Here is a 22,145-nt window from a genome sequence, read left to right on the forward strand (position 1 = left end):
CAGAGGCATAAGAGAACTCTACTGAAATATGTACGACTTTGCTGCAGTATTACTATTTGAGACACTGGTTTATAAATGCTGCCTCTTTTAAATGTCAACTGCCTTCCCTGGGCTGATGGGGCATCCCATCAGTGGCTGGGTAAGGGAGTCAAGAATCTGGCAAAGCTCTGAGTGGTTACAGAGACAGAATGGCCAAGTTGGGAGAAGGAATCTAGAAGAAAGTTGCATGGCTTCCACTGTGGAAGGAGCTTTGATATGTCCACTAGTTATCCCTACTGACTTTGGTTATTGAGATATGTACTTGGACAGTACATTTCCATGAACCACCTCACCTCTCCTTAACAGAGCCCTCCTTACTGCAATAGCACATTCATAAGTGGTCACTCTCATTCTTCTCATTCAGCCTTCCCTCTGGACTGTAAGCTTCTGGTGGGCAGGAGGAGAGCCTGCCAATTCTATTACATTTTGCTTTCCCAAGCGCTTGGTGCAGTCCCTTGAACAGAGTGGTCACTTAATAAACTACTGATAGATTGATTTAAAGAAAGAACACATCTGTAGAGTTAATTAGTGTGTCCACAAATCAATCAAGGTGAGCAACCAAACTTGACTTGCTCATTGGACTACTAGCTATAGTGCCCCCAGTCATGGGTGGGCAGAAAACCCCCGGAAGCAAGCAATATGTAATATAGATTACCATTGAGCTTTTACCAAAACCCACCTTTGTTCATATATCCCTTTGGTGGAGTTCGAGATGAGATACAAATATTACTTTCAGATGGAATGAGCCAGCTTTCTAATGGCAAAAAGTTCTCTGAGCCATATTAATATGGTCACTGGTATTTGACAAGTATGTGAACATTTGGAGTGATAATTGAAGGTTCCAATCCGAAATCCTCGCTTGCCTTCTGTGTATTCCTGGGAAAGTCACTTCATCTCTGTCTGCCCCAGTTTTCACCTCTGGACAATGGGGATTCATTGCCTGTTCTCCCTCTTACTTAGACTGTGAGCCCCATGTAGGAGAGGGGCTGTGCCCAACCTGATAACCCTGCACCCTTCCCAGCACTTAGAACAGTGCTTGACAAAATAATAATAATAATTATGGAATTTGTTAAGTGTTCATTACTTGTTTTGTTGTCCGTCTCCCCCTTCTAGATGGTGAGCCTATGTTAGGTGGGGATCATCTCTGTCTGTTACCAAGTTGTACTTTCCAAGTGCATAGTACAGTCCTGTGCACATAGTAAGTGCTCAATATATATGATTGAATAAATAAATGAGTGAACGAATTTCAGACACAAAGCAAATCGAGCCGGACACTGCCCCAGTCGTATGCAGGGATCACAGTCTTCATCCCCATTTTACAAGTGAGATAACTGAGGCACAGAGAGTGAGGTGACATGTCCAAGGCCACACAGCAGACAAGGCCCAAGATGGTGTACTTTATCCTCTACACCGTGCTCCTCTTCCATGTAGTAAGCACTTAACAAATGCCATTATTATTACCAGTAGGAGTATTTGTGTTAGTAGCAGTGGCAGAAATCTGGGTGGAGACTAACATGTCTCATGCTTGTCTATGGCTTGGGGGGATAGGAAAGAAAGTGGAAAGAAGAGTTGGGCAGGTGACAGTTATGGCTATGGGAGAAACAACCATTATGGTGAAATACTAAAACAATAAAAATTTGTGCTATAGAATATAAAAGTTTTGTTAAGGCCAGAGAAATAGAAGAGGGATGGACAAAGTTTGGAGTGTGGAGAGGGACCAAAGGAAGAATGGGAAGAAGCGATGGCACCTATGTATATATTCATGAATTATTCATTCATAGTAATGTCTGCCTTCCACTTTAAACTGTAAGTACCTTGTGTGCTGGAAATGTGTCTAACTACTCTGTTATATTAGAGAAGCAGCGTGGCTCAGTGGAAAGAGGACCGGCTTGAGACTCAGAGGTCATGGGTTCTAATCCTGGCTCCGCTGCTTGCCAGCTATGTGACTTTGGGCAAGTCATTTAACTTCTCTGTGCCTCAGTTACCTCATCTGTAAAATGGGGATTAAGTTATTGTGAGCCCCAAGTGGATCAACCTGATCACCTTGTATCCCCCGCCAGTGCTTAGAACAGTGCTTTGCGCATAGTAAGCACTTAACAAATACCATTTACTATTATTATTATTATTATTATTATTATTATTATTATTATTATTATTATTATTATATTGTACTCTCCCAAGAGCCCAGCACAGTGCTCTGAGTGAAGTAAACGCTCAATGAATGCAACTGTTTGATTAACTGGGGCTCACAATCTAAGTAGGAGGGAATGTAGGATTTAATTCTCATTTTACACATGAGGTTACTGAGTCCCAGAGAAGTTAAGTGACTTGACTTGTCCAAGGTCACACAGGAGAATATCTGACTCCCAGGCTTGTGCACTTTTCACTGTGTCACAGGGCTTCCCACTATGTTGATGGGGAAGGGACTAACTTTTCTCACAGCTTCAATTACCATCTTAACATGGATGAATCCCAAATTTACTTCTCCAAGGGATGATCTCACTCCTCTGCAGTCTTGCATTTCTAACACACCTTCACAACATCTCTACTTGAACATCTCACCAACATCCCAAACTTAATATGTCCAAAAGAGAACTCCTCATCTTCCCACTCGAACCCTGTTTTGCCTTTGACTTTCCCATCACTGTGGACAGCATCGCCATCTTCCCTAGCACACAAGCTTCTAACCTTGGCATTATCATTTATTCATTCGTATTTATTTAGAGCATTTATTTAGAGCTTACTGTGTGCAAAGTACCGTACTAAGCTTGGAAGAGTAAAATATAACAATAAAAACACATTCCCGGCCGATACAAGCTTATCGATTCATTTTTCTCAGTCAGCCTTCATTCAGTCTGTCACCCAAAGACCGTCAGTTCAACCTTCACAACATTGCTAAAATCCACCCTTTCCTCTCAATCCAAATTTCTATTGGGCTGATCCAAGCACTTATTTTACATTGACTTGAGTAAGACTTTTGCCTACTTGCTGACCTTCCAGCCTCCTTTCTGTCCCTACTCCAGTCAATACTTCACTTTGCTAATTGGATCATTTATCTAAAAAAAGATTAGTATGCATCACCTTTCTTTAAACCCTCCAGTGGTTGCCTTTCCACCCTCAGCTTGCAACAAAACCTCTTTACCATCGCGATAAAGCAATCAGCTTGCTCTTTCATTCCCTAACTCACTGACTTCTTACTGCAACTCACCCTGCACACTTTACTCCCCTTAGCCCCAGCTTGATCGCAGTGCAAGGATAGATAAAAGGGAAGAGTATAACAAGTACTTAAGTATAATGTAATTTAGTGAAGTGTAGTGTAGTGTAGCGTAGTATAATATATAGAATTCATTCATTCATTCATTCATATTTATTGAGCACTTGCTGTTCAGAGCACTGTACTCAGCGCTTGGGAAGTACAAGTCAGCAACATATAGTTGCTATAGTTGGTCCCTACCCAACAGTGGGCTCACAGTCTAGAAGGGGGAGACAAACAACAAAACAAAACATGTAGACAGGTGTCAAAATCTTCAGAACAAATAGAATTATAGCAATATGCACATCATTAATGAAATAAATAGAATAGTAAATATGTACAAGTAAAATAAATAGAGTAATTAAATTGTACAAATATATACAAGTGCTGTGGGGTGGGAAAGGAGGTAGGGCGGGGGGGTGAGGAAGAGGAGAGGAAAAAGGTAAGTCTGGGAAGGCCTCCTGGAGGAGGTGAGCTCTTAGTAGGGCTTTGAAGGGAATAAGAGAGCTAGTTTGGTGAATGTGCAGAGAGAAGGCATCCCAGGCCAGAGGAAGGACGTGGGACAGGGGTCGACAATGGGACAGGCGAGAATGAGGCACAGTGAGGAGGTTAGCAGCATCAGAGGAGCAGAGTGTGTGGGCTGGGATGTAGAAGGAGATAGGGGAGGTGAGGTAGGAGAGAGCGAGGTGATGGAGAGCCTTGAAGCCAAGTGTGAGGAGTTTTTGCTTGATTCATAGGTTGACTGGCAGCCACTTCATTAAATTATATTATACTTAAGTACTGGTCATACATACTCTTCCCTTTTGTCTATCCTTGCACTGTGATCAAGCTGGGGCTAGGAGAGTAAACATGGTATCAGTTTCAATTTTATCAATAACAAACGGAATAGGGAAGCAGCATAGCCAGTGAAAAAGTCACGAGTCTGGGAGTCAGGGGACCTGGGTTCTAATCCCAACTCCATTGCATACCTGCTGATATGGTATCAGTTTGGATGGAGATGAAAGGGCAGATTGTAGCAGTGCTGTGAAGTTTTAACTGACAGAATTTGGTGGCGTGAGATAGATGAGTGGAAGATCCTCCTCGACAACTGTATCACCCTCACTGACCTCCCTGCTTCTTCTCTCTCTCCACTCCAGTTAATACTTTCTCTGCTATACCGAAATGGTTTTCCAGAAATGTTCAGTCCATTTTCCTAGTTGAGAATCTCTAGTGGTTGCCCATCCAACTCCACATCAAACAGAAACTCCCTACCTTTGGCTTTAAAGCACTCAGTCATCTCACCTCCTCCTATCTCACCTCACTGAACTCCCAATAAAGCCCAGGCCACACACTTCACCACTCTAGTGCCACCTTATCATTATGCCTGGATATTGCCTGTCATGATGTCAACCCCTTTCCTAAATCCTGCTAAGAAAGGCAGCATGGCTTAGTGGAAAGAGCCTGGGCTTGGGAGTCAGAGGTTGTGGGTTCTAATTCTGCTTCTGCCACTTGTCAGCTGTTTGACTTTGGGCAAGTCACTTAGCTTCTCTGGGCCTCAGTTCCCTCATCTCTTAAAGGGGGATGTAGTCTGTGAGTCCTATGTGAGACACCCTGATTACCTCGTATCTCCCCCAGCACTTAGATCAGTGCTTTACATAGTAAGTGCTTAACAAATGCCATTGTTATTATCCTCCCCCAACCTAAAAATCCCTCCCTGTCCATATATGCCAAACCATCTCTCTCCCCAGTTTCAAAGTTACCTCTTCTCCAACAGGACTTTCCTGATTGAGCCCTCTATATTTCAGCTCCCTCTCCTTTCTGATTGTCTGTGCAGTTGGATCAATGACCTTTGGGCATTTGATATTCACCCCACCCTCAACCTACAGCACTTTTTTATGGTACTTGTTAAATGCTCACTATGTGCCAAGAACTGTACTAAACAATGTAGTAGATGCAAGCTAAGTAGTTTGAACACAGTCCGTGTCTCACATGGGACTCACACATAACTGAGGCATAGAGAATTTTAAGTGACTTGCCCAAGGTCACACAGCAGACAAGTGGTGGAACTGGGTTTAAGAGCCCAGGTCCTTCTGACTCCCAAGCCTGTGCTATATCCACTAGGCCAAGCTGCTTCTATTAACTGCCTATCTTTAAATGATATATTATAAATTGTTTAAATTAATGTTTTTCTTACTCTTTAGACTGTAAGTCCTCGTGTGTAGGGAACATCTCTGCCAACTCTGTTGTACTGTCTCTCCCAAAAGCTTAGTATGGCTCTTTGAACATAGTGAGTGTTCAGTAAATACCACTGGTTGATTGGTAATGCTGATTGATTGGTAATGCCAAAGGTGAAGGTTTGTGAGACAGGAAGGATGGTAGTGGTATGATGGGTAAGTCATGGGGAGGACAGGATTTGGAGTTCTGTTTTGCAGTATTCAAGTAGAGATGTCTTGAAGAAGATGTCTTGAAGATAAGTAGAAATGCAAGATTGCAGAGGAGAGAGAATAGGACTGTAGATGTAGATTTAAGAATCATCCCCATAGAAATGAAAGTTGAAGTCGTGGAAATGAATGAGTTCTTTAAAGGAGTGAGTGTAGATGAAGAATAGAAGGAGAACTGAACTGAATCTTGAGAGACAGTTACTGTCAAAGGCAGGGGAAGAGCCCACAGAGGCAGAGGAGCTTCTTCCCCAGTAATTTCAAACATGCCAATGTATCCCCATCCTAAAAAGAAATCCTCTCTTAATCCAAAAGTTCCCTCTAATTCTTTATTTATTTTTTATATTGTATTCTTCCAAGCACTTAGCTCAGTGATCTGCACATAGTAAGTGCTCAATAAATATGATTGACTGACTGACTGACTGACTCACTGACTAACTGGCTGACTTGAATGGAGAAGTTGGACAATAGATAAGGGGTAGAGGAAGAAAATCACTAAAACTGCCCCTTAGGCCAGAATAAGAGGATCAGAAGCAATGTGACAGTGCATAGAACATAAGGCTGAGAGACAGAAACACCTGGGTTCTAACCCTGACCCCTGTACTTGTCTGCTATATGTCCTTGGGCAGGGAATGTGTATGTTTATTGTTGCATTGTACTTTCCCAAGTGCTTAGTCCAGTTCTCAGCACACAGTAAGCACTCAATAAATATGATTGAATGAATGGATGAAAGCTACTTAACTTCCCTGCGCTTCAGTTACCTCAATCTGTAAAATGGGGATTGAAACTGTGAGCCTCCAACGCTTAGGACAGTGCCTGGCACATAGGAAGAACTTAACAAATACCAATTATATTATTCTTATTATATTATGAGCTGATGTGGAAGAAAATCTTCATGGACTTTTAGTGTTTAAAAACGGTATGTCAGAGACAAGTTTATTACTACAATCACTTCTAACACTAGAAGGAGTGGTGGTTAATGGGCAGTTTCCTCTCCTACTCAAGGCTAGCTCAACTTCAAGCTAAACAGAGTTTCTTTATGTATGACTGGTACAACATTCATAATGATTAGAAGAATAAAATAAAAGAGAAATACTTTAGGATAGAAAGCAGAAATCCCATGAGCATTTCTGTCCAGTTCCGGACCTGCTTTGTTCATTCATTCATTCGTTCAATCATATTTATTGAGTGCTTACTGTGTGCAGAGCACTGTACTAAGTGCTTGGGAAGTACTTTATTCTAGATGATCTGACATTACTGATAAGCAGGGCCAAGGGTCTTGCTTAGTTCAAGGAAGTAGTTTTGTCTAGCATATGTTGTGACGTTCTTGGCTCAAATCAGGCTTGGCCACTTGATTTGAGTCAATCATGTAACCAAGCTGCCTTGAGTCAATCAAATCATCAAGTACACAAAGTGGTCAAGAAAGACTAGGGCTGAAACAGATTGGAGGGTAAGGACAGAGAGACAAGGGGACAAATTCAGGGCTTTGACCATTGTGCTTCCACACTGATAACATAAATTTCTTTGTTCCTCAATTTCTTCATATGTAAAATGGGATTTAAATACTTATTCTCCTTCCTAATTAGACTAAACCCCATGTGAGAAAGGGGACTGACTGGGCTTAAAACAGTGCTTGGCACATAGTAAATTCTTAACAATATTATTCTTTTGTTATTGGCTAGGCACAGTTATTGTATATAACACCTTGGAATAAGGGGAATTAAGAGATTGCAGCATCAAATGCCATCTAAATTTCCTCTTCATTCTCCCCTCCTATCCTTCTTTTCTTTATTTCCTCTTTTTCCCCACTACTCCCTTAAATGATACAATAAATTACTCATGAAATAACCCTTTCCTTGCTTTTGGATTACAAAACAATTATGGAACAATTGTGCAGATAATACAGTATTTCCTTGTGTGTTGGTGTATGCTGGGCTGACCATCACTTGATATGTTCCAAACTATTGTTACTAGCAATCCCAGTGTACTGCAGAGTTGCATAAAAACCACTCATATGGAGAATTATCAAGTTTTTAGAGAATGAAACACATGAAAGTAAACTTTATAAGAACCCTCAAGGCAAGGAATCACTGACCTGAACTCTTTTGTAGAAAAATGATCCGGGCAGAAGAGTGAAGTGTGGACTGGAGTGGGAAGAGACAGAAGCTAGGGGGTCAGCAAGGAGGCTAATATAGAAATCTAGACGGGATAGGATGAGTGATTGGATTAACATGGGATCCTTCTCTGCCCCTTATTAGCATCATTAATAATGTTATTATAATGTTATTAATATCAATTATAATAAGATAATAATGGTATTCATTAAGGACTTCTTAAATGCTTAGTCCTCAATTATTTGTTAAACTTACTATGTGCTAAGAACTGTTCTAAATGCTGAGGTAGATACAAGGTAATGAGATTGTCCCATCTGGAGCTCACACTCCTAATCCGTATTTCATAGATGAGGTAACTGAGGCACAGAAAAGTAAAGTGGCTTGCCCAAGGTCACACATCAGACACGTGGAGGAGCTAGGATTAGAACCCGCGTCTTCTGATTTCCAAGCCCATGCTCTTTCCATTGAGCCACAATAATGAGGTCCTGTAATGTGTATGTTGTCCTCAGGGGCAGTCTAACAAACTTACTCTGAGTAATTATATAGGAGGATGTATTTTCAATTTAACAGCTTTCCCATGTTATTTTATTAAAAGTAAGTTTCCAATGAATTGAAAAGTTGTCAGGGAATGTAAACCTAAGGCAATAAGGAAAATGTAGTTCCAGGACTCAGAATTAAGTGAATTTTTATTGGATGATCTATTTTTCAAAAGTGTAAGGAATTGTGAATTACCAACTCCAAATTTCGGACATTGGGCTAGGAAGAATTTTACAAAAGAAGAAGTATCTGAGTATGTTTACTATTATGTATAATGGATATTCCTCTTTTTTTGTACATTATCAAGAAAATGGTCGTAACCCAAAATTTAATTTAGTTTTGCAAAACAGGAAAATTCTTTATAAAATCTATTGTTTCTTTTTTCAAAGAAAACCTAAAATAAACTCCCAGTTGGTTGCACAACAAGTGGCACAGCAATACATCATACCACCACCAGTTAAAAAGGAGAAGAAGGAAAAAGATGAGAAACAAGACAAAGAAAAACATGAGACAGAAAAGGAAATTAGCCCTGGTGTTACAAAGAAGAACTTCAACAAGAAGAATAAGTAAGTACTCAGGAAAAACCCAACATTTTTATTGAAAATAATTTCTGTACTTTTTCCAATATTTGTAAAGCAATAAATTGTTTCTCTTTCTCCCATTAGACAAAAGTCAGACATTCTAAAAGATCCTTGTAGTGAATCAAAGCATGTACAGTTTGAAAATGCCTCAACAAAGGCCAGTGAGTCAAATCACATTTCAAGGTATCTTGAACTTAGCATGCTCATATAAAAATAAGTTTAATGATATGATTTAGCCAAACATTAATATAATGTAATGTATTCTCACAGAAAAAATTGCCACTCTGCCAAGTGCCCGGCAAATCAGGTTGTTCACAGCCCATATCCCACAGCCTTAATTCCTGTTTTACAAATGAGTAACTGAGGCATAGAGAAGTAAAGTGACTTACCCAAGGTCACACAGCAGACAAGTAGTGGAAATGGGATTGAATAATAATATTGTTGGTATTTGTTAAGCACTTACAATGTGTCTAACACTGTTTTAAGTACTGGAGTAGATACAAGGTAATCAGGTTGTCCCACATGGGGCTCACAATCTTCATCCCCATTTTACAGATGAAGTGACTGAGGCCCAGAGAAGTTAAGTGACTTGCCCATGGTCACACAGCTGACAAGCGGTGGAGTCTGGATTAGAACCCATAACCTCTGACTCCCAAGGCTGTGCTCTTTCCAATGAGACATGCTGTCCAGGTCCAAAGCCCCCAGACCTGTGCTCTCTCTTTTAGGCCTCGCTGCTTGACTCCAGGTCTTCCACTTCCAAGCTGTCTACTCTAGGTCACCTTTCTAATGACGACATGGAGAGTGACGGATCAGGATCTTTCTAAAATCTCATCAAGAGTGGCCCTTCTCAAAAATTGTAACTGCACAACTTCCCCTAAAGATTGTAATTATACAGCCCTTCTAAAATCATTTAATAAACAAATCAACCACTCGGTGGTATTTATTCTTACTCTTTGCAGAGCACTATACTAGGTGTTTAGAAAAGTACATTCATTGTCATATTTAATGAGCACTTACTGTGTGCAAAGAACTATACTAAGCACTTGGGAGAGTACAATATAAAAATAAACAGTACATTATAACCATAAATGGTTGGTAGGCATACTCTGTGCCAGAAGGAGCTTACAGTATGGAAGGGAAGACAGATATTAAAATAAAATAAAAATAAAAACATACATAAGTGCTGTAGAGCTGACGATGGGGTAAATGTCAGATCGTGAACCCTAAATGGAACAGGGACTGTTTCCAACATGATTTCCTTGTATGGTCCTTAATGTTTAGAGCCCTTCTTGACACCTGGTTAAGCACTTAACAAATAACATTGAGAAAAAAATATGTGCTTAAAAGATACAGATACAAGGGCAGAAGTGATGCAGAAGAGAGGGAGAATGAGGAAATGAGAGAAGCAGCATGGCCTATTGGCTGGACGTGGGAGTCAAATGATTTGGGTTTCTCCCCCTTATGGACTGTTCTCCCCCTTCTAGACTGTGAGCCCATTGTTGGGTAGGGACTGTCTCTATTTGTTACTGACTTGTACTTCCCAAGCGCTTAGCACAGTGCTCTGCATACAGTAAGCGCTCAATAAATACGATTGATTGAATGAATGAATGAATGGGGTCTAGCCTTAACACTGTCATTTGCCTCTTATGTGATCAATCAATCAGTCATATTTACTGAGCACTTTCGGTTTTCAGAACACTGAACAAAGAACTTGGGAGAGTACAATACAACAATGTAACAGAGTTGGTAGACACATTCACTGCCCACAACAAGTTTACAGTTTAGAGGGGAAGGCAAACATTAATATAAATAAATAAATAAATTACAGATATGAATATTAGTGCTGTGGACTGAGGTGGGGAGGTAAATAAAGGAAGCAAGTCAGGGCGTTGTAGAAGGGAGTGGGAGAAGAGGAAATGAGGTCTTAGGGAAAGCCTCTTGGAGCAGATATACCTTTGAAGGGGAAGAGTAATTGTGTGTCAGATATGAGGAAGGAGAGCGTTCCAGGCCAGCGGCAGGTACGAGATCAACAGTAAGATTGTTGAGGTTGAGGTACAGTGAGCAGGGTGATAGTAGAGTAGCGAAGTTTGTGCGCATGGTTGTAGTAGGAGAACATGAGGTGAAGTACAAGAGAGCAAGGTGACTGAATCACTTTGTTCAAAACTCTTACCTCATGAGAGTGGGATGTGATCCTTGACTGAGTCCCTAAATCCAATAGCAAGAAGTTTCCATTTGATGTTGAGGTGGATGAGCAACTATTGGAGGTGATCGTGGGCAAGTCACTTAACTTCAGTTTTCTCAACTGCAAAATAAGAATTCATTACCTGTTCACCCTCCTACTTAGACTGTAAGCCCATGTGGGACATGAAATATTTCTGACTGATTAACTTGTGTCTGCCCCAGCACCCACAACAGCGCTTAGTACAGTGCTCTGCACACAGTAAGTGCTCAATAAATACGATTGAATGAATGCTTAGTGCATAGTAAGTTTAAAACACAACATAAAAAAATGTGGGCTTAGTCGAGGAAGGCCTCAATCAATCAATCAGTGGCATTTGCTTTGCACTTAGTTTGTGCAGAAAACCCTACTAAGCACTTGGGAGAGTACAAAGGACAAAGATAAGGGCTGAACTACTTATCTTCCCTCCCAAACCCTGTCCTCTCCCTGACTTTTCTATCACTGTGGATGGCATTACCATCCTTGTCGTCTCACAGGCCCGCAACCTTAGTGTCATCTTTGACTCTGTTCTTCCATTCACCCCACACATCCAATCCATCACCAAAACCTGTTGGTCTCACCTTCACAACATCGCCAAGATCTGCTCTTTCCTGACCATCCAAACCACAAACATGTAGGTACAATCTCTCATTATATCCCGACTGGATTATTGCATCAGCATCTTTTCTGATCTCCCAAACTCCTGTCTTTCCCCTCTTCAGTCTATACTTCACTCTGCTGCCTGGATTATCTTTCTACAGAAATAATAATGATAATAATAATGGCATTTATTCCCCATCCCACCGCCTTACCTCCTTCCCCTCCCTACAGCACCTGTGTATATGTATATATGTTTGTACGTATTTATTACTCTATTTATTTTACTTATACATATCTATTCTATTTATTTTATTTTGTTAATATGTTTTGTTTTGTTCTCTGTCTCCCCCTTCTAGACTGTGAGCCCACTGTTGGGTAGGGACCATCTCTATATGCTGCCAACTTGTACTTCCCAAGCACTTAGTTCAGTGCTCTGCACACAGTAAGCACTCAATAAATACGATTGATTGATTGATTGATTGATATGTTTGTAGGTATTTATTACTTTATTTATTTATTTATTTATTTTGCTTGTACATATCTATTCTATTTATTTTATTTTGTTAGTATGTTTGATTTTGTTCTCTGTCTCCCCCTTCTAGACTATGAGCCCACTGTTGGGTAGGGACTGTCTCTATATGTTGCCAACTTGTACTTCCCAAGCGCTTAGTACAGTGCTCTGCACACAGTAAGCGCTCAATAAATATGATTGATTGATTGATTGATTAAGCGCTTACTATGTGCAGAGCACTGTTCTAAGCGCTGGGGAGTTACAAGGTGATCAGGTTGTCCCACTGTGGGGCTCACAGTCTTAAACCCTGTTTTACTGATGAGGTCACTAAGGCCCAGAGAAGTGAAGTGACTTGCCCAGAGTCTCACAGCTGACAATTGGCGGAGCCGGGATTTAAACCGGTGACCTCTGACTCCAAAGCCCAGGCTCTTTCCACTGAGCCACGCTGCTTCTCAATGTAACAATCAACAAGCATAGTATAAAAGCTGGGGAGAACCCAGTCAATAGAGTCCAGGTTGGAGGAGACATTTTAACCAGGGATTTCCAAGCTAGTCTCAGCCCTCACTCAGTTGCTCACTGTTATCCTAAAGAATGACAGTGGCAGCCTGAGCAAGAGACCTTTTAACTGCGGATGCTCCTGTTGGTCTTAAGCCTATACTCGGACTGAATACCAACAGAGATTAACCATCCCTTGGTAGGAAATTCTCAATGCCCCTGGGCTGAGGGCGTAAACAGTGTTAGAGATCACATCACCAATGGGTTGAGGGCTTAAGCAAGTGCATGTCACCGCCCCCCCCCACCCAGAGATCTCCAGTGGTTGCCTATCAACTTTCATACGAAACAAAAACTCCTCACTATTGGCTTCAAAGATCTCCATCACCTCTCCCCTTCCTATCTCACCTCCCTTCTCTCCTTGTACGGCTCAGCCCGCACACTCTGCTCCTCAGCTGATACCCTCCTCACTGTGCCTCGTTCTTGCCTGTACCGCCATCGACCCCTGACCCACGTCCTACCTCTGGCCTGGACTACCCTCCCTCCTCACATCCACCAAACTAATAATAATAATAATAATGGCATTTATTAAGCGCATACTGTATGAACTCCTTATCTTCCTTCCCAAACCCTACCCTCTCCCTGAGTTTCCCATCACTGTAGATGGATGGCACTACCATCCTTCCCATCTCAGAAGCCCGCAACCTTGGTGTCATGCTCGACTCCACTCTCTCGTTCACTCCTCACATCCAATCCGTCACCAAAACCTGCCAGTCTCACCTCCACAACATCACCAAGATCTGCCCTTTCCTCTCCATCCAAACCGCTACCTTGTTGGTTCAATCTCTTATCCTATCCTGACTGGATTACTGCATCAGCCTCCTCTCTGATCTCCCATCCTCCTGTCTCTCCCCACTTTAGTCTATACTTCATGCTGCTGCCCGGATCATCTCTGTGCAGAAATGCTCTGGGCGTGTTACTCCCCTTCTCAAAAATCTCCAGTGGCTGCCTGTCAAGCTATGCATCAAGCAAAAACTCTTCACTCTCGGCTTGAAGGCTCTCCATCACCTTGCCCCTCCTACTTCACCTCCCTTCTCTCCTTCTACAGCCCAGCCAGCACCTTCCACTCCTCTGCCACTAACCTCCTCACTGTACCTCGTCCTCACCTGTCCTGCCATCGACCTCTGGCCTACATCCTGGCCCTGGCCTGGAATGCCCTCCCTCCACATATCAGCCAAGCTAGCTCTCCTCCTCCCTTCAAAGCCCTACTGAGAGTCCACCTCCTCCAAGAGGCCTTCCCAGACTGAGCCCCCCTTTTCCTCTCCTCCTCCCCCTCCCCCCTCCCTACCTCCTTCCCCTCCCCATAGCACCTGTATATATGTTTGTACAGGTTTATTACTCTGTTTATTTTAGTTATACATATTTACTATTCTATTTGTTTTGTTAATGATGGGCATTTAGCTTTAATTCTGTTTGTTCTGACGACTTGACACCTGTCCACATGTTTTGTTTTGTTGTCTGTCTCCCCATTCTAGACTGTGAGCCTACTGTTGGGTAGGGACCATCTCTATATGTTGCCAACTTGTACCTCCCAAGCGCTTAGTACAGTGCTCTGCACACATTAAGTGCTCAATAAATACTATTGAATGAATGAATATTGAATGACTGCAAAGCACTGTTCTAAGCACTGGGGAGGTTACAAGGTGATCAAATTGTCCCACAGGTGGCTCACAGTCTTCATCCCCATTTTACAGATGAGGGAACTGAGGCACAGAGAAGTTAAGTGACTTGCCCAAAGTTACATAGCTGACAATTGGTGGAGCTGGGATTTGAACCCATGACCTCCGACTCCAAAGCCCAGACTCTTTTCCACTGAGCCATCCTGCTTCTCACTTCCTGCCTTCAAAGTCCTCCAGGAGGCCTTCCCAGACTGAGCCCCCCTTTTTCTCTGCTCCCTCTCCCCTCCCCATTGCCCCTACTCCCTCCTTCTGCTCTACATCCTTCTGTGCCCCACAGCACTTTTGTATGTTTGTTCATATTTATTATTCTATTTATTTTATTAATAATGTGTATATATCTATAATCCTGTTTATTTATACTGATGCTATTGGTGCCTGTCTACTTGCTTTATATTTTCTTGGCTCCCCCATCTAGACTGTGAGCCGGTTGTTGGGTAGGGATTTTCTCTATCTGTTGCTGAATTGTACTTTCCAAATGCTTAGAACAGAGCTCTGCCTACAGTTAGCGCTCAGTAAATATGTGTGTATGTATGAATGAATGAATGAATAAGTACAAGAAAACAGAGTAGGTAGAAATGTTCCCTGCCCACAGTGAAGTGGGGGGTCCTCAATGTTAATGGCACCAAAGAGGTCGAGAAGTTTCAGGTTGGAGCAGAGGCCCATGGATTTAGTAAGAAGGAGCTCATTGGTGACCTCTGAGAGAGTAGTTCCCATCGAAGGAAGACAGAAGCCATATTGGAGGGAGTCAAGGAATCAGAGGTAGTGGAGGCAGTGGGTATAGACAACTGTCTTAAGGAGTTTGTAAAGAAGTAGTAGAAGGGAATGGGATAATAACTGGAGGAAGGTTTGGGGTCCAGGAGGAGGTTTTTTTAGGATGGAGTATACATAAGCCTGTTCGAAAGGAGTGGGAAAGAAGCCATTGGAAAATGAACAGTTGAAAATGGCTGTCAAGGAGGGAAGAAGGACAGGGTGAATGCTTTAAAATGGTATTAAGGGATGGGGTCAGAAGCACAGATGAAGGGGTAGTTTTAGAAAGGAGACGAGATTCCCTCTTGAGTTACTAGAGGGGATATAGGGAGAGTCAGTTAGTCAATCATGTTTATTTAGCACGTACTGTGAAAAGACCATTATATTAAAGACTTAGGAAAGCACAATATAACAATATAACAGACATATTCCCTACCCTCAGCTTACAATTTAGAGGGGGAGAGAGACATTAATGTAATACATAAATTACAAATATGTACATAAGTGCTGTTGGCATGGGACCGGGGGTGGAGTGAAGGGAGCAAATCAGGGTGACACAGAAGGGAGTGGGAGAAGAGGAAAGGAGGGAAGGCCAGGGAAGGGGTCTTGGAGGAGATGTCCATTCAATGTGGCTTTGAATAAGGGGAGAGTAATTGTCCGTCAAAATTGAGTTCATTCATTCATTCATTCATTCATTCATTCAATCGTATTTGTTGAGCGCTTACTGTGTGCAGAGCATTGTACTAAGCACTTGGGAAGTACAAATAAGCAACATATAGAGACAGTCCCTACCAACAACTGGCTCACAATCTAGAAGGTTGTGCAAACAAGTAGACAAGTGTCAATACCATCAGAATAAATAGAATTATAGCTATGTACAAATTATTAATAAAACAGAGTAATAAATATGTACAAATAAAATAAATAGAGTAATAAATATGTACAAATATAAACAAGTGCTTTGGGGAGGGGAGGGAGGTAGGGCAAAGGGAGGGAGGGGGATAATGGGGAGGGGAGGAGGAGGAGAGGAAAAAGCGGGGACTCAGTCTGGGAAGGCCTCCTGGAGGAGGTGAGCTCTCAGTAGGGCTCTGAAGGGAGGAAGAGAGCTAGTGTGGCAGATGTGTGCAGGGAGTCATACCATGCCAGAGGTAGGACGTGGGCCAGGAGTCAACAGTGAGACAGGCAAGAATGAGGCACATTGAGGACGTTAGTGGTAGAGGAGCAGAGTGTGTGGGCTGGGCTGTAGATGGAGAGAAGGGAGGTGAGGTACAAGGAAGCGAGCTGACAGAGAGCCTTAAAGCTGAGAATAAGGAGTTTTTACTTGATTTGAAGGTTGATAGGCAAAGACTGGAGATTTTTGAGGAGGGGAATGACATGCCCAGAGTGTTTCTGAATGAAGATAATCCAGGCAGTAGAGTGAAGTATAGACTGAAGAGGGGAGAGACAGATGGATGGGAGATCAGAGAGGAGGCTGATGCAGTAATCCAGTTGGGTTAGGATGGGAAATTGAACCAGCAAGGTAGCAGTTTGGTTGGATAGGAAATGACAGATCTTGGCAATGTTGTGGAGGTGAGACCGGCGGTTTTGGTGATGGATTGGTTGTGTGGGGTGAATGAGAGAGCGGAGTCAAGGATTACACCAAGTTTGCAGGTTTGTAAGACGGGAAGGACGGTAGTGCTGTCTAGAGTGACGGGAAAGTCAGGGAGAGGACAGGGTTTGGGAGGGAAGAGAAGAAGGACATGGGTGAAAGGTCAGCGGCAAGACAGATGAGATAGAGGTACAGTGAGAAGGTTAACAGTAGAGGTGTGAAGTGTGAGGATTGGGTTATTATAGAAGACGAGCGGTAAGGTAGGAGACGATAAGGCGATTGCGTGCTTTTAATTGATGCATTCATTCAACCATATTTATTGGGTGCTTACAATATGCAAAGCACTGTATTAAGTGCTTTGGATAGTACAATACAACAAGAAGCACATTCCCTGCCACATTAAGCTCACAGTTGAGAGGAGGAGACAGGTATATACATAATAATAACAATATAGTAAAATCAATAATGGTATTTGTTAAGCACTTACTATGTGCCAGGAACTTCCAAGCAAATTGGGTTGGACATAGTCCCTGACCCACACGGGGCCCACAGTCTTGATTCCCATTTTACAGATGAGGTAACTGAGGCCCAGAGAAGTAAAGTGACTTGCCCAAGGTCACACAGCAGACAAGTTGTGGATCTGGGATTAGAACCCTGAATTTTTGACTTCCCGGCCCATGCTCTATCCACTAGTCAATGCTGCTTCTATTCACTACTCCATGCTGCTTCTATCCACTACTCCATGCTGCTTCTATCCACTAGTCTATGCTGCTTTTACAGCATATACGCATACATACATACATAAATAACAGGTATGTACATAGGTGCTTGGGGCAGGGAGGGAGGATGAATTTTATTTATTTTGATGGTTTTGACACCTGTTTTGCTTTGTTGTCTGTCTCCCCATTCTAGACTGTGAGCCCGTTGTTGGGTAGGGACCGTCTCTATATGTTGCCGACTTGTACTTCGCAAGCGCTTAGTACAGTGCTGTGCACACAGTAAGCGCTCCATAAATATGATTGAAAAAAATGAATGAATGAATGAATGATTGGAGCAATTTAGGGTGATACAGAAGAGGTGAGGGGTCAGCAGCCAGACGACATCTGGTACAGTGAGAAGGCTAGCATTAGAGGAACAAAGTGTGTGGGCTGGTTTACAGTAGAAGAGGAATCAGATGGGGTAGTAGGGGGCAAGGTGATTGAATGCTTTAAAGCAATGTTGAGGAGTTTTTGTTTGATGCAAAGGTAGATGGGCAACCACTGGAGTTTGTTGAGGAGTGAGGAAATGTGGTCTGAACATTTTTGAAAGAAAATGGTCTGAGCAGCAGAATGGAGTGTGGACTGAAGCAGGGAGAGACAGGAGACAGGGAGGTCCAATTCTCTTCTTGACACCCTCCAATCTGGCTTCCGTCTCCCTCACTTCACAGAAACCACCTTCTCCGTAGTCACCAATGACCTCCTTCTTGCGAAATCCAATGGCCTCTACTCCATCTTAATCCTCCTCAACCTCTCAGGTGCCTTTGGCACTATGTACCACCCCCTTCTCCTAGAAACATTATCCAACCTCGGCTTCACTGACACTGCCCACTCCTGGTTCTCCTCCTACCTCTCTGGCCTCTCATTCTCTTTTGCAGGCTCCTCCTCTGCCTTCCATCCCCTAACTGTGGGTGTCCCTTAAGGTTCAGTTCTGGGTCTCCTTCTTTTCTCCAGCTACCTCCACTCATTTGCTCACACAGCTTCAATCAATCAATCAATCAATCAATCAATCGTATTTATTGAGCGCTTACTATGTGCAGAGCACTGTACTAAGCGCTTGGGAAGTACAAATTGGCAACATATAGATACAGTCCCTACCCAACAGTGGGCTCACAGTCTAAAAGGGGGAGACAGAGAATAAAACCAAACATACTAACAAAATAAAATAAATAGCTTCAACTATCACCTCTATGCTGATGACACCCAAATCTACGTCTCCAGTCCTGATCTCTCTCCCTCTTGGCAGTCTCAAATTTCCCCCTGCCTTTGAGACATTTCTACTTGGATGTCCTTCCATAAACTCAAACTTAATATGGCCAAACTGAACTTGTTATCATCCCACTCAAATCCTGTCCTCCCACTCTCTTTCCCTTCATTGTTGATGCCACCACCATCCTTCTTGTTTCACAAGCCCATTCCCTCTCTCATTCCACTCACATATTCAAGTCATCACTAAATCCTGTCAGTTCTACCATCACATCACCAAAATCTGCCCCTTTCTCTCTATACAAACTGCTACACATTAAATGCAAGCACTAATATTATCCCACCTTGATTATTTTGTCAGCCTCCTTGCTGACACACCTTGCTGATGTGCATATAGCTATAATTCTATTTATTCTGATGGTTTTGACACCTGTCTACATGTTTTGTTTTGTTATCTGTTTGTCCCTTCTAGAGTGTGAGCCTGTTGTTGGGTAGGGACCATCTCTATATTTTGCCAACTTGTATGTCCCAAGCACTTAGTACGGTGCTCTGCAAACAGTAAGCACTCAATAAACACGATTGAAGGAATGAATGAATGAATGACCCTCCCACCCCCAGCCTCCTGTCTCTCCCCTCTCCTGTCCGCACTACATTCTGCTGCCTGAATCATTTTCCTTCAAAAACCTTCAGACCGTGTTTCGCCACTCCTCAAGAAACTGCAGTGGTTGCCCATCCACCTCCATATCAAACAAATACTCCTCACCTTTGGCTTTAAAGCATTTAATCACCTTGCCCCCATCTACCTTGCGTAGCAACTCTCCTAATACAACCCAGCCCACACACTTTGTTCGTCTAATACTAACCTTCTCACTGTACCTCGGTCTCTTCTATCTCACTGCCAAACTCTCGCCCACAACCTACCACTGTCCTGGAATGCTCTTCTTCCTCCAATCAGGTAAATAATTGCTCTTCCCCACTGCAAAGGCTTACTGAAGGCCCATCTCCTCCAAGAAGCCTTCCCTGACTAAGCTCTCCTCTCATCTTCTCCCATCTCTTTCTGTGCCACTCTTGCTCCTTCATTCATCCTCCCTTCCATCTCCATAGCACATATGTGTAACTCTGTAATTTATTATTTATCTATCTATCTAGCTAGCTATAATTTTGTCTGTCTCGCCCTGTAGACGGTGAGCTCGTTGTGGGCAGGAACATGTCTATTCGTTGTTATAGTATACTCTCCCAAGAGCTTAGTACAGTGCTTTGCACATAGTAAATGCTCAATAAATACAATTGAGTGAAAGAATGAATTGAGGCTAGTAAGGAGGCTGATACAATAATCAAGATGGGATAGGAGAAGTGCTTGCATTATTGTAGTAGCATTTGGATGGAGAGGATAGTATGGATTTTAGCAATGTTGTAAAGGTGGAACCAACAGGCTTTAGTGATGTATTGAATATGTGCGTTGAATGAGAGAGAGGAGTCAAGGATAATGCCAAGGTTACAGACTTGTGAAGCAGGAAGGATGGAAGTGCTGTTTATGGTAATGTGAAAGCCATGGGGAGGACAGAGTTTGGGTGATAAGTTTAGGAGTTCTGTTAGATATGTTAGGTTAAATGTGGTGAATGACATCTAAGTAGAGATGTGTTAAAGGCAGGAGGATGTGCTTAGTACAGTGCTTTGCACACAGAAAGTGTTCTGTAAACTCCAAGAAACATATTCTGATTAAATATGATTGAATGAATGAGGAAATGCAAGACTGTAGAGAGGAAGAGAAGTTGGGACTGGAGTTATAGATTTGAGTATCATCCACATAGAGGTGGTAATTGAAGTCATGTGAGCAAATTCATTCATTCATTCATTCATTCACTCATTCAATCATATTTATTGAGCGCTTACTGTGTGCAGAGCACTGTACTAAGCGCTTGGGAAGTACAAGTTGGCAACATATAGGGACAGTCCCTACCTAACAGCGGGCTCACAGTTTAGAAGGGGGAGACAGACAACAAAACAAAACATATTAACAAAATAAAATAAATGGAATAAATATGCATAAGTAAAATAAATAGAGTAATAAATATGTACAAACATATATACATATATGCAGGTGCTGTGGGGAGTGGAAGGAAGTAAGGTTGGAGGATGGGGAGGGGGAGAGGAAAGAGGGGGCTCAGTCTGGGAAGGCCTCCTGGAGGAGGTGAGCTCTCAGTAAGGCTTTGAAGGGAGGAAGAGAGCTAGTTTGGTGGGTCTGCACACAGTAAGTGCTCAATAAGTACGATTGATTGAATGAATAAATGAATGAATGAATGAGCAAATGAGTCTCCAAGGGTGTGGATAGAGATGGAGATTAGTAAGGGACCCAGAACTACAGTTAGAGGAACACGTAAAGTTAGAGGGTGGGAGGCAAATTCGGAGCCCATGAAAGAGACTGAGAATGAGCAGTCAGAGACATAGGAGAACCAGGAGAGGAGAGTGTCAGTAAGACCGAGGTTGGATAATGTTTCTTGGAGAAGAGGATGATTGACAGTGTTAAAGGCAGCTGAAAAGTTGAGGAGGAATAGGATGGAATAGTGGCCATTAGATTTGTCAAGAAGGAGATCGTTGGTGAAGCAAAGGGGATGGAAACCAGATTGGAGGGGGTCAAGGAGAGAATTGGAGGAGTGGAACTTGAATTAGCAGGTGTAGACAACAGCTCAAGGAGTTTGGAGAGGAATGGTAGGCGTGAGTTGAGATAACTTGAGGGAACTGTGGGGTCAAGGGAGGGTTTTTTAGGATAGGGGAAACTTGGGCATGTTTGAATGCAGTGAGGAAGAAGCCATTGAGAGCAAAGAGTTGAAGATGGCAGTTAGGGAAGGAAGAATGAAGGGGGCAAGTGTTTTGATAATGTATGAAGGAAAGGTGGAGGGGGTGGATTTTGAGAGAAAGCAGTGTATCCCCTAGAGACATTGCTGGGAAAGATGGGAGAGTTGAAGAAGGGGCAAGAGAAGGAAGGGACTAGGAGGGGCAGGGAAGATCTTAGGGGGGTTATAACTGATGGTGTTAATTTTCTCAATAATGTAGGTAGCCAAGTCAATTAGGGGCAAAGAATGGAGGAGGATGGAGGACAGGAGATTTGAGGAGGAAGTTAAATGTGTGGAACAACTGCCGAGGGCTATGGGCATGAGTGTCAATAAGGATGGATAAATAATTTTGCTGGGCAGAGGAGAGGGCAGAATTATCACATATCTCATCACATAAACTTGAAGTGGACATAGTTGGCCTAATATCTAGATTTCCACCAGCAGTGCATTGCGGCTCCTGCACAAGAGTGAAGTGGAGGTAATCCAGGCTTGTGTGTTAGTGATATCAATCAAT

At 42.6% G+C, this 22,145-nt stretch overlaps 1 protein-coding gene across 1 annotated transcript in view; it reads left to right on the top strand.

The window, feature by feature from the left end:
• Positions 1 to 22,145, top strand: part of LOC119946747 (RING1 and YY1-binding protein-like) — a 71,227-nt gene that overhangs the window by 26,045 nt on the left and 23,037 nt on the right. The window contains exons 3-4 of the mRNA XM_038768183.1: positions 8,750 to 8,926; positions 9,026 to 9,124. Coding sequence (XP_038624111.1) covers positions 8,750 to 8,926; positions 9,026 to 9,124 — 276 coding nt within the window. The remainder of the gene's footprint in view (positions 1 to 8,749; positions 8,927 to 9,025; positions 9,125 to 22,145) is intronic.

This window comes from Tachyglossus aculeatus, chromosome Y3, assembly GCF_015852505.1.
Source record: "Tachyglossus aculeatus isolate mTacAcu1 chromosome Y3, mTacAcu1.pri, whole genome shotgun sequence".
In the NCBI taxonomy this organism is placed as follows: Eukaryota; Metazoa; Chordata; class Mammalia; order Monotremata; family Tachyglossidae; genus Tachyglossus; species Tachyglossus aculeatus.